General features: G+C 39.6%; 2 protein-coding genes across 2 annotated transcripts; both read left to right on the top strand.

The window, feature by feature from the left end:
• Nucleotides 1–5,658: 5,658 nt before the first annotated feature.
• Nucleotides 5,659–8,565, top strand: hmx1 (H6 family homeobox 1). Its single transcript, XM_031750389.2, has 2 exons — nt 5,659–6,287; nt 7,595–8,565. The coding sequence occupies exons 1-2, from the start codon at nt 6,005–6,007 to the stop codon at nt 8,209–8,211; spliced, it is 900 nt and encodes a 299-aa protein (XP_031606249.1). The 5' UTR covers nt 5,659–6,004; the 3' UTR covers nt 8,212–8,565.
• A 1,574-nt stretch (nt 8,566–10,139) lies between these two features.
• On the top strand, nt 10,140–11,491 carry hmx4 (H6 family homeobox 4). Its single transcript, XM_031750390.2, has 2 exons — nt 10,140–10,353; nt 10,495–11,491. Exons 1-2 carry the CDS (start codon nt 10,140–10,142, stop codon nt 11,067–11,069), a joined length of 789 nt encoding a protein of 262 aa, XP_031606250.1. The 3' UTR covers nt 11,070–11,491.
• The last annotated feature ends 1,035 nt before the right edge of the window (nt 11,492–12,526 follow it).

The following is a 12,526-nucleotide window of genomic DNA, read 5'->3' on the forward strand; positions in this document are numbered from 1 at the left end:
AAAACGAGTGCGAAAACTCTAATCAGGGTGCACATTATCAAAATCACTAAACTGTTAAATACAATGGAAATATAATTAAATTGTAGCTTTATTCACTGTATGAATATCTTAATATATCTACCCAGGCTAAAGTCTGGTGCCACTGATATATTATTTTTGCTCGATATTTCACAAATTCGTGTGATTGAACACTTACAGACTTCCTCAACTAGAGGTCTTCTTTTATTTTACCATATGACCAACTTCATTATTTCAAAGTCTGACTCTGTTTCTGAGCGTTGGGCATGTCTTGGCTTCTTACGCACACGGATCATTTTTTTCCATAAGCTTATTACAGGAGGTCAACAAGTCCCCGAGCCACGTGTTTTAAACTATTATAAGAAATTATTGAGAAATATTAGACCCCGCTTAGCGGGCATTAGTGTGTTTAACTAGAAAGCCAAAGGACACGAGAGAGTACTTCACAGCTTAGAGAAGACACTTGCAATGCACGCATTATCCGGACTTCATATTGCCTGACGAATAATATCAAGAAAAATGTGGGACACTACAAAGTAAACTTACTTTGACCTTTTCAATTTTTACACATCTGCGGTTGTGGCTTTTAACTATGAGATATTTTTAACCCACCTGACTCAATTCACTATGACTTTGTCTCAATTATTTTTATTGTAGCTTTTCCAGGAAGTCGAGACTTCCAGGCACTTTTAAAAAAATATATGTATAAGTAAATATCAGGCTTATTTTTGAGCACATGGATCGACCGACGGAAAAAGGTCCCAGCTTTTCAGGCTCTTTGTACTCCGCTGATGAGTACGTCCTGACAGGGGTTAACGTACCGTGAAGAGGTTAAACAAACGGACATTCCCGTTAGAAATCCTCCAGACACATAAGGCCTTATAAGTCGATAAATTGGCAGTGGTGGTCTCGGGATTTAGCTGAGGATAAAAAGTAAACTTGCCTGATTGTCCAATCATAAAAGTCAATTTCTTTTTAATACACACATATATATATATATACACACACACACACACACATATATATATATATATGTGTGTGTGTGTGTGTGTGTGTGTGTGTGTGTGTGTGTGTGTGTGTGTGTGTGTGTGTGTGTGTGTGTGTGTGTGGAAATTTAATGCTATTATATATGTACATATATATATATTTATATTTCACACATTTACCATTATTGTGATCTTTGTCAAGTGCAGAGGAGTAAACAGATAGGATAAATTAAAAGTCCATCCATAAATTCTTGCAAGATTTAATTTGGTTAGAGGTTTTTGTCAGTGACCACTTAACTTTAAGTTTTAGCCTTAATTCTTATTGTTTGTAGCAGAATTTCCACATGTTAAGTCAGCTTAGTCAAAAGAAAACATCAGTTAAGGTATAAAACACTATGTTCTACACTGAATCTACAACATGTCAGGTTTAGTAGTCCAGCTTAGTTTTCATTATTTTCCACTGCCCATAAAAACTGCTTGGATATAATTTGATGTTATTTGCCTGTGCCACAGCATATCAGGGAAAGAAATTCATTGTGAAATCAAGGGGCCTGAACTTACATGTTAAACTAGATATCAAAGGCCTGAACCCTGCACTAAAAAATGAATTAAAAAATTATCCTGTATCTAGGCTGATAATGATTGGATATGTAGTCTTCTGCATATAAAACCGACTGTATTGTTAAATTGAATGGCATCTGACACAAATGCACTAAATCAAGAAACTGTGTTCCAACCCATTTTGGTTTGGGGTATAATTATGAATGTGCCCTCTTGAAACCGAGAGGGTGTTAAACTCCCTAAATAATTTCAAGTCCTTTGAGTATGAAGTTGAAAATCTTTTACGAGGATTGCTTCGAGGCCCACGCTGATATGGAGCTAAAAATGCCTTGCTAAGGTCTGGCAGTCAGGATATATGCTGTTGACTTGCACAGAGAGGAAAGAGAACAACAGAGATTATGGGCAATTAAAGCCCACTTAATGCTGGTCTGCTGGCGTCACACAGTCTGGCCAAGAATGCTCACCTCGGCTAATATCAATGAGAACAAACTCTGCAGCATCAACTTATTATGTACAGTGAATTATTAATGCCAGAGCTAGCACAGTGAGGCTTAGTCGGCGCGCCTGTTAAGGAAAGTAGGTATGCAATGAGATTTGATTAGAATGATAAAGAGTGTAATGCTCCGAGGAGAGGTGAGATCATAATGGGAAAAGATGAAAGACTTCACTCTCATAATAGACAGGATAAAACATTAAATATTCTGAAAGCAGACAAATCACAGTACCGTGGCTTTACAACGAGACAGAGAGTCAATTTTACTTTTATAACACTTTTGAATTTGTGACATGATCCGTTTGACACCTTGCTTTTTAAATCCAGCATGCAAAGCTTGGGGGAGAACGTTAAGTGATCAGGATAATGAATCCATTTTAACAGATTATAAAATTACTGCTAGAAAGCACTTTCACCCTTTCATGGTGCTCTGGTGATGCATAACTTGTGTAAGTGAAATGACACTAAGGTGCACTTCTCTCTGTTAACCATTGGAGGGCCCCCCCACAAACTGAAGTCAAGTGTCTGGTGACTGTAGGTCTGTGTGAATAAAGGCTCGGTGGTTCAGTTTGATAAACTTTATTACTATTTCGTTATCTGTTATTTCTTTGTGCACAAATATCTTTAGATTGAAAATGCAAAATATATGTAGGTGTCTCTGTGTGTACTGTATGCGGATATTGATGCAAACGTGTGTTTGCGCATGCTTGCACCACATATAAAAGTCAGCTGAGGTCAGTATACTTCACTGAGTCACTATGAAGACATCATAATGTAAAGAGCTATGAAAATGCCCCAAAGCAGATATATCCTGTCTCTGCCTGGCTGTCTCACTGCCTTCAGTATAAATGAACTAGGTCAAACTATCTCCTTCTTCATTGACTGCTAACCCTTACTGAGGGCAGTAGGCTCCAGAGCCGTTAAAATCACACTACAGGGAATAATAAAAAGATGGTTAGATGAAGGCAGTTGTTAATTAAAAACAGAAGGCTGTTGAGGAAATATAACTGGTTAAGACGTGTCAGATGTTTGTGTGATGTGAAGCAAGCATGACTTTTATAGAAAATGCAAAAGGAAACATGCAAATCTTTAATAAATATATTAGATTTCCCTTTTTAATGTCCCTTCATTCCATCCATGGATGGAAAAAAAATCTGAGCAGATGTTAAAATAAAAATCATCTTATTGCTTAACAGAAGAATAATGTCAATAATAACACCAGCTAATAAATCTACAGGAGAAGGCTTTTACTCGTCTGGACAAAAATTTAAAAACCATATAATGTATGTTATGCACAGTCAATTTGCTTTTCAAAAACCATTTAATTTAGCCTCAGAGCCATCACACAGAGGACCTCTGTTTTGGATAATAATAACACAAAGTGTAACTCTAGTTCACTGCTTACTGGCCTGGCAGCACTGAGGGCTGGAAAACACTCACCACCGCCAACTGTAGACACATGCTCAATTTAATGCAGCTGTCTCTTGAAGCACATGCTGATGATATGATTTTGTGTGGTGAAACTGTGTTTCAGAGCTGGAGTGGTAGGGCTGCAGAGCAGGCCAGCAGGCCTTATAAAGCAAAGGGCACGCCAAGCTGGATAAGGATCAGAGGAGGATGAGAGAAAAGAGAGAGGAGAGAAAGTAAAGTGAGAGAGGGGCCTCGAGGTCTGGGCTGTCGGCCCCCAGAGCAGGGGTGCTGGCTGGGGTGCCACATCGTTCAGACGGCGTGGTGTACACAGAGAAACGTGATCTGATGTGGGGTTTTGACAAACTCAAATACATCATTTTTACAGCAACACAGTTAAAGAAAAATATGAAATACTTAACTAGAATGTGGGATTATAGTTGCAGACGGAGGTAAATACATGAAACTATACAAACACAATGAACGCTTTAATAAGAAGTGCAGGAGAATCCTGTGTGTGCGTTTGATGAAGCAGAGATTATTAACATTCACGGACATTAGTTAAGCTGATAAATGAAGACGTTATCATGCATTTGAGGAATTAGTTTAACATGATCACTTCCAAGTATAAACATCTTCATACGTCTACTACCTAAGAAACAAGCCAATCATCATTCTAAACACTATTACCCGATGAAGCACAAAAACACTTCTAAATGAACATCAGAACTTACATGTAAAGCAAAAACAATGTAACAATAAACTGGTTTCTACTTAAACCAGTCCAACTTTCTGCTTGAATGACTGCATGAATACATAATTTTAAAAAATTTGAAGATTTTTTTTAGCTTTCTCTCTTCACTGTAATAGAATACCATTATTAATTTCTTTTGCTAATATTTTTGAAATTTCTTTTACTAAATCTCATACAATTTACGCACCTGAGGCTAATTTAAAATTTCAAGTCTTAACTACGAAATGAAGTGTGCTTTGTGACCTCATGAGAAAGACAATGAAACGCAAATCAAATCAGCCACATATGAAGTGCTTTTAGCCCGTTCCATGTTATAAGACAGGTGCAAGAATCATGTCTTGGACACACAGTTCACGTTACTGTTGTCTACTCTTAGCGTTAGGTTGAGGAGCAGCAGTTCCGCCGATCCTCTGTCAAAGGGCAAGTCTTGCCTTAAGGGGGGCAGAGAGAGAGAGAGAGAGAGGGCGAGAGAGACTTAGAGACAGAGAGAGAGTGAGGTCTGGAGTTAAAGGTCAACACCGCTGACTCCATTGAGGGAAATAAAAGCTCAAATGTCTTGCCATTTTAACGAAAAGGGTAAAAACGCCCGTCAGCACTCGTTTATATGTTTCAGATGATCCAATACTGATGAGGCTTTCTTAATCTGCAAGATGAAGTCCAATCCTTGAAAGCACTGAACTTTGTTTTGTAAATGGCAAATTCAAACTAATCCACTTCTTTTACACCAGCCCATTATTTACCATCATTCATTTAAATTTATATATATCTACAACTAAGATACCCAATGCTGAAACAGCTTTATTTAGATACGCCCTGAATCTTTGCACATCAACTCCAAAACTTGTAAGGAGATCATGTGTAGTAGGGCTTAATAAAGCCATGAAATGCACAGCTTCAGATAAACATGCTTATTATCAGGAATATCTGAGCCATTACGGAAAGTTTGGATAACCTCTGACAGCATTTAATTTCAAGGTGCAGTGTCTCGTGCCGTTCAGCACGGTTCAGTGCACTCATGTGTAGAAAAAATGAGGCAAAAAAAAAAAATCAAAAAAAAAAAAATCCTACCATTCGGAGCAGCACTAAATCATTTTATTTGGGATAAATGAGATAACTGAAACATTAGAATCTACAAGCTGCTGTCAAATGCTTTCCAGATATTATATGGCGCGTAACAGGCCTTTAAAATAATTAAACGATATGGAATATCTATTTATACAGTTATTGGATAAAGGGGAAATCAATTTGAATTTGACAAGTTACATTCTATCCTTCTCTGTACTAAGTGGAGGGAGGTCGAGCCCCTAGGATGACTGCTTCCCTGTCGGATCTTTATTTTGATTTGCACCCTAATTGAGCCCAGAAAAGAGAGTGCTGTTTCAAGAACAGAGGTCTTCTCTTGTCTGGATGACCTCGAGGGGACGGCCCTTAACGTGAACCCACACACACGCGCGCACGGAGTAGCAGCAGAGGCTGACGCACGAGACCGTAATTCTCCTTTTCTTGGAAACCCCCATTTGCTATTGTGCTCGTCCAATCGCTGGATGCCCTCGACTCATTAATCGTTTGACTTGACGTTTCACTATACTGCTACTTCCTTCTGTCCATTTCGCTCTCCTCCTGTGGGCACCGAGGGATCGCAGTCTCGGCCATGACTACACGTCCCAACACAGCGCAAAGGCAGCATCACGGGAAATGACTGCTTGGACTTTAGATTGCGTTGAGGCACGATCAAAAGACAATCCATCGGCTTTCTGTGTAAACGCATCGCGACATCGATAGATCATGCAGGAAAAACTGACGGTCACCCAGGCTCCCACTTCATCGAGGGCGTCGTCGTTTTTTATCGAGAATCTGCTGAGCAAGAGGCAGGATGTAGAGGAGTCGATGACCGATAGAAGTCGAGGGGACATCTCCACCGAAAGACAAATAAACGCATATCACACCGACACAAGCGCCTCAGTGCCCGACGTCAACTCATTAGCTCGGTCTCTATACCGAGACTCGCTGTTGCAGTGGTACCGCGAAGGGACTGCGTTCAACTTTAGAGCTTTGGAAACACCACACAGTAAGTATAGAACAGCTTCACGAGACACGAGAACATGTTAAATATTGGTTAGAAAACAGTTCATACCTAAAATAAGTTAAAGGTCTTTTCACTTGCCCATGTGTAGTGCAAGAAGACATTTTTAACTATTGATCTTACAATAATATATATATATATTTTTTTAATTTATTGGTGTAAGTTTTCCACAAAGTTCTTTTAAAAATATAGTTTCGCTTAATAAACATACAGAAAGTGTTCCGGAATGAGCTAATGAGTCTTGTGGATGCGTACTTTGGTGTCAGGTTTTCAGTCACATATATGATTGACTTATCCAAAATATAAGCAAGTCACGAGTCGCTTCTCTGCTCTTTAAATATAACCTAGATAAAATCAGCAAACTTGAGGCGAGTGAGGTGTGACACCCAACTTTGTAACTATGGTTCTCCGTTTACTCATCCTTAGTTAACCGAGCTCTCTTATCTATAGACGACAGTACGAGTATTAAAATTCATCTTTCGGTGGCATTTTTGAACTGCAAAACACATGCAAGACTTAACGTTTTCATGTCTGAAATTCGTTCTCCACTGACGACATGGCTGCTTGTCATGAGATCCATGATACAGCTTGAAGATTACGCACACGGATTACGCACAAAAACCCAGAATACAAAGCAAAACAAAAACGAAGTAGTACGGAACGTCCACATGACGCTTTTACGCACATTCGGTGGATTTGTGACACTCATATGCAACCTCAGAACAAAGTGCCCCACCCTTTGGTGTTCGCAGCCAAATACGCTTATTTTAAAACTCCAATATCACCATACTGTGTTTACATGTAATGAAAGTCCCATATCAATACCAACACCCACACATTAAATTAGTATTTACTAGCATATTTGGGAAGATGTTGTTGGACTCTTATTTATATTTATAATAATCAGTTATAAATATATCGGGCCTGAAACCGCTTAGTCGAATGTATTATGTGTTATGCAATCCAGTCAAAACGCCCAAGCTTTGCCCATGCTTGTCCAAACTTTTGACAAGGGGTATACTACGACACACAAGAAACACGATTTTTAAACAGGTGAAAATTTCACTTTTATTTTTGTTTTTATTTGTTTTCTGGTGCAACAATAAGTGTGTCGACAGTTTGACTCTTCGAAGATTATCCTATGAACCAGTTACTATAAGAAACAGTTTGAAGGACGGTGTAACCAGTTAAAAAAATCTGACTGAAGATAACAGAGTATTTGGAGAATGTGTATCTTAATGTGTGATTGTCTTTTTTAAGCAACGTTCTTCTGTTGCATTGTCTCCCTTTAGGTCCAAAAGGCAGTACAGGTTCACTAGATCCATGCTGCTCAATATCAACCAGCGACAGGGCTTCGCCAGCTGTGTCTGAGCCGATAACTGAGGACAGCGACGAACCTGACAGGAAAACGGGCGACAGCAACCTCACGGAAGACGTGGAGGACGCGCAAAACGTTTCTGACGCACGTACAGAACAAGACGCTTCTTCTGACGCAACTTTCTCCAGGAAAAAGAAAACCCGAACCGTGTTCAGTCGCAGTCAGGTATTTCAACTGGAGTCCACTTTCGATGTGAAGCGCTACCTGAGCAGCTCAGAGAGGGCCGGTTTGGCAGCATCTCTTCACCTGACAGAGACTCAGGTCAAAATCTGGTTTCAAAACCGGAGGAATAAATGGAAGAGGCAGCTGGCGGCTGATCTAGAGGCTGCACAAATCCCAAACTCTGCCCAGCGGATTGTCAGGGTCCCAATTCTGTATCATGAAGGACCCACACCAGCACTGGGTTTCAGCTTAAACGGACATCCCGTTTCTCAAACCGTGGGAAGCTTCTCCAGCCCCATCAACTACCCTCTATCGACGTTTGCTCACTCAATGAGCATGCTAAGATCGCAGATGACAGGACTGGTGTAAAGACTGACTTATCAAACTGTATGCTAATAACACAAAATCACCTCGTTTATATTAATTGTGCAATAACCTCCAACACCGCCGAAAAGGTTGTCTGCATTCAAAGACAGTCCGCGGAGTCCATATTACACAAAGTAGCGAACCATCTTTATATTTCGGTGCATAAACCCCGACAAGAGTGCGTGCTCTTGCATAGCATAACCCGTAATACAGTCAAGCATGGCAAGGCCTCCAGGGCAGCGGAGGCCGAAGGTGAATACTATATGTTTAAATACACACTTATTTTTGCAAAGTTTTGTATTTAAAGTAACACATTTTTCCATCTTTGTCACTTTTTCACTTAATGAATAAATAAAAAAACAAGCACAAACTATCAGCATTTGTGTTGTTTGTAAACATATATGTGACAGAAACACTGCATTTTTCTTTTGCTTCTGCCAGTCTAACCATCATCATGAAGGATTGCACACCTATGTATATACAGAATGAAGTGAATCGGTGTGTTTCCTGACACATGCAAAGAACAAAGCTTAAAGTGTTCCGGGAATAAAGTTAAGTTTAATGCAGTTTTTGAACTTTTATAGCATGCGGCTAAAACTTAGCATCATCGCCTATACAATATACTATAAACCCTTGTGTGTCTTTGTTGAAGTGAACTAACATGTATATAATCACAATAAGTAATAATAACAATGCACAAAGGAGGCAGTGAGGGTATATAAAAGAGCACTACAGCCAAGCGAAACATTTCACTGAAACGCTGTCTGAAGATTTTGCTTTTCATTTTGGAGAAAGTAAGGTAATCAATATGGATGAAAAAAATCTCACGTGTAAAAACGTGTTTTCACAACTTAAGATAAGTTTCTGAAGGTGAATTAGGTCCATTCAAAAGGGTGCAAATGAAAAAGTACATATGAAATATGCAAAAGTAATAAAATTACATAAAGCGTAATTAATACAAAGTAAACTATAATGGGAAGCTTTATTATTAGCTACATCTGGAGCGTCTTTGAATGAAAAAAATGTAGCCATCAGCAATAAAATAGGCGTTAACTACAAAATACAGATGCTCGCTGAAAACAGTCTCGATTTTGTGAATGTGGTGTGATATAAATCAAACTATGTTTTTGGTTTCTAATTAATATTTTGCTTTTACTTAAATATTGCTATTCTATATAAAGCTACAGAAAATGCATCAAGGCCACGATTTGCAAAGACAAAAAGCTAATATCCGAATTCAAGAAGATTTTATTTATTTATTTAATTAATTAATTATTTATTCATTTATTGGGGGGGCGTCAACAAATTCCTCAGATAAACACGTACTGCTACATTAAGCCAGTCTCGTTTCAGTCAAATTTGATATTAAGCTGACAAATACTTAAATATTTAACGCTCTGAGCACGCAAATCACACTCAAGTAGCTGCGTGGCCCACTTCACAAAAAGGGGAATTGAAAACTACAATCAAAACGTATCCAACGGCACACGGTGTCAGAGCGTACCTAGTCTACTGTATATGCTGTAAACAGTGAAATGAAACTGCTTGATTATCCTGGGGAATCCCTCCAGGGCTCCGGACGATTTTCTTCGCAGCAGATGCATGAAGATGAAGGGGGAGTCAGAAAAGACTGGGAGTTGTTGGTCTAGGCACAACATCACTTTCCAGCGCCCCCCCCCCTCCCTGCCATTCCTGCGCTGTTATTGGTCACTGCTAAACGTTTCTTTGGGCCAATCAGCAAGAACACAGCGCTCCATCCTGTGTGTGTAGCAGCGACGCGTACAGAGCACAGCCAGCCCAGCAGGCTCTGCTCAGTGACTGCTGCTATGGTGTATCGAGACGAAGTGGTGAGATTAACGTCCCTGTTTAGAGTTAAGGACGAATAGACTCGAGGAAGTAAACAAGAGAGGACTTGGAACACCTTGGAGAATATGAACAAAGCAGAAGCACCACGTCGCCCGACCGCCTCTCTAAAATTCACTATCGACAACATCCTCAACCTCAAGACAAGCGGCAGTAACTGTGACACTTGTCACTCCGCCGGATCGCAGGATGAACTGGCCACAGCGATGCGTAAAGACAGTTTTCATCACGAAGAGAAAGGAACTCAAGCCAGACAGGACCCGGACAGGCTCAACGACAGTGGTAAGAGCTTTGAACCAATTTCTAGAGACTCGTCTGTGTTATCTTTACGCACAGCTCGCACTCGTCGATTATTCAGTTTAACGTGAAGCAGAGTTTGAGTAATGACCACAGTGGGTTAATCAAAGTGTCATTTTATTGCAGAGTTAATCACAGACTGTAGCGGATCAACGGAAACGGTCGTCATCAGCCGCGGGAATCAGAGGAAGGTGACGGAGGCGCGCTTCGAGAGCGGGGACAGCAGCTGCGATGACAGCAGCTCCCCCACCGCAGCCACAGACGCCCACAAAGGAGGGAGCCCAGGCAAGAAGAATAAAATGATAACGAAAAAGAAAACACGCACTATTTTTTCAAAGAGACAGATTTTTCAGCTGGAGTCTACTTTTGACATGAAACGTTACCTGAGCAGCGCAGAGCGCGCCTGCCTTGCCAGTTCGTTGCAGCTCACGGAGACCCAGGTAAAAATATGGTTTCAGAACCGTAGGAATAAATTGAAACGACAAATTTCTAACGAAATCGAGGGACCAGTTAGCGATTTCCCCGAGACTGGAAAGCCTGTGGTGGTGGGGCAACTCCCGGCTTTGTACAAAGAGAGCAACCTGCTGGGGAGATGCCTGCTGCCCGTGCCTCTGCCCGTGGTCTACCCGGGAAGTAGCACGCCTTACCTCTGCTTCTCAAACGCCAGCAAGTACTTCAGCCTGTATGAAGGGGACGTATGATGCTTTTAACAATTCCCCGCGTGAAAGAGACACTTTTAGTGGTCTGTTGCCAACTTTGAAGCATTTAAGGTGGTTTAGATGGAGGAGACGGCTCTGGGGCCTTAACTGTTGATTAAGACTGCAACTACAGTGGCAGGGGAGTAGTTACATATCACATACAAATAAGCGGATTCAGTATTATTTATTTTCAGTCATCTGTGGGTTTTGTAGAGGCCTGACACGAAACCTATTGTTACACATAGCCCTGTACAGATCATTCTCAGGCTACGCTAATGATAGCCCGAGGGAGGCCCAAAACAATATAATTTAGATCATTTTATTGTTTACATTATTATTATTATTGTTATTATTATTATTATTGTTGACAAAAGCATATCCAGCAGCCTAAGCCACCAAAGAAATTATTATATCCGATTTGCATGCATTTCCTATATCATAAATGAATTTTGAATTTTACTGAAATTATCTTTGTATTTAAATGAATGTAATTAACATTTTATTCAGTTTCACGCATGTGTTTTGGTCTTCTGAATATTTTTTTCATTCTTACTTTGTTTCACGTTTGCCTGTGGGCCCATTACACCTTTTATTGAAATTGTAATTAAAATATCTTCAAGAAATATTTCACAGAATTGATTCAGTATTTTCAGGCGATCTTTGTGTTTCGGACATAAATTGTATATTGTTACACAAAACTGTATATAATACGCTATAGATGGAGTGGTTGGTTAATTAATTTTCTCAATATCTTTGTTATGAGGATTCTGTAGGACCTATTGACTGAAAAGAAATAAAAAAACACAGCTGCAGAAAGGTAAATCATGCAAAAACTTAAACATATGGCCTCTGTAATAACCACTGTAAATTTGTTTTAAATTACACCATGCTGCTGTATGCTAACTTCTATACGGGTAAAAGAAGAAGGCTTAGGCAAAACAGTGGCACACTAACATAGATAATCTGTTAAATTTGGAGGGCAGTACTTTATACTACATTCATTTTAAATACCTTACAGCCAGCTGAATATTATTATTATTATACTGAGTCATAAAAGACAATCCATAGAGTAACAACACCTCAGTATGTCTGGGGGGAAAAGTGTCATTTTTATCTTTAACCGAATAAAAAAATGGCATATTAGAGGCATAACTACAAATTACAGTAAATAAAATTGGCAATACAATGTGAGACTAATTCTGTTCCACCTTAAGAAAGAAAATGTTTACATTGAAGCAAAGTGGTTACACATTCAGACATTTCCTAATATCTATAAATACTTCAGGTTACAGTTGATTACGATGTGCTACATCAGAGGAGAAATAATATGAGACTAATCTTGTAACTTGCTGAGAAACTAAAATATTTTGGAAAACCTTTGACCCACAGATGTAGAGCTGACAGATGTAGATATCAGGTGAAGCTCCTCCTTTTCCCCATTTGGTTATGACAGAAAGTCT

This window comes from Oreochromis aureus, linkage group 6 (assembly GCF_013358895.1).
Source record: "Oreochromis aureus strain Israel breed Guangdong linkage group 6, ZZ_aureus, whole genome shotgun sequence".
Taxonomy (NCBI): Eukaryota; Metazoa; Chordata; class Actinopteri; order Cichliformes; family Cichlidae; genus Oreochromis; species Oreochromis aureus.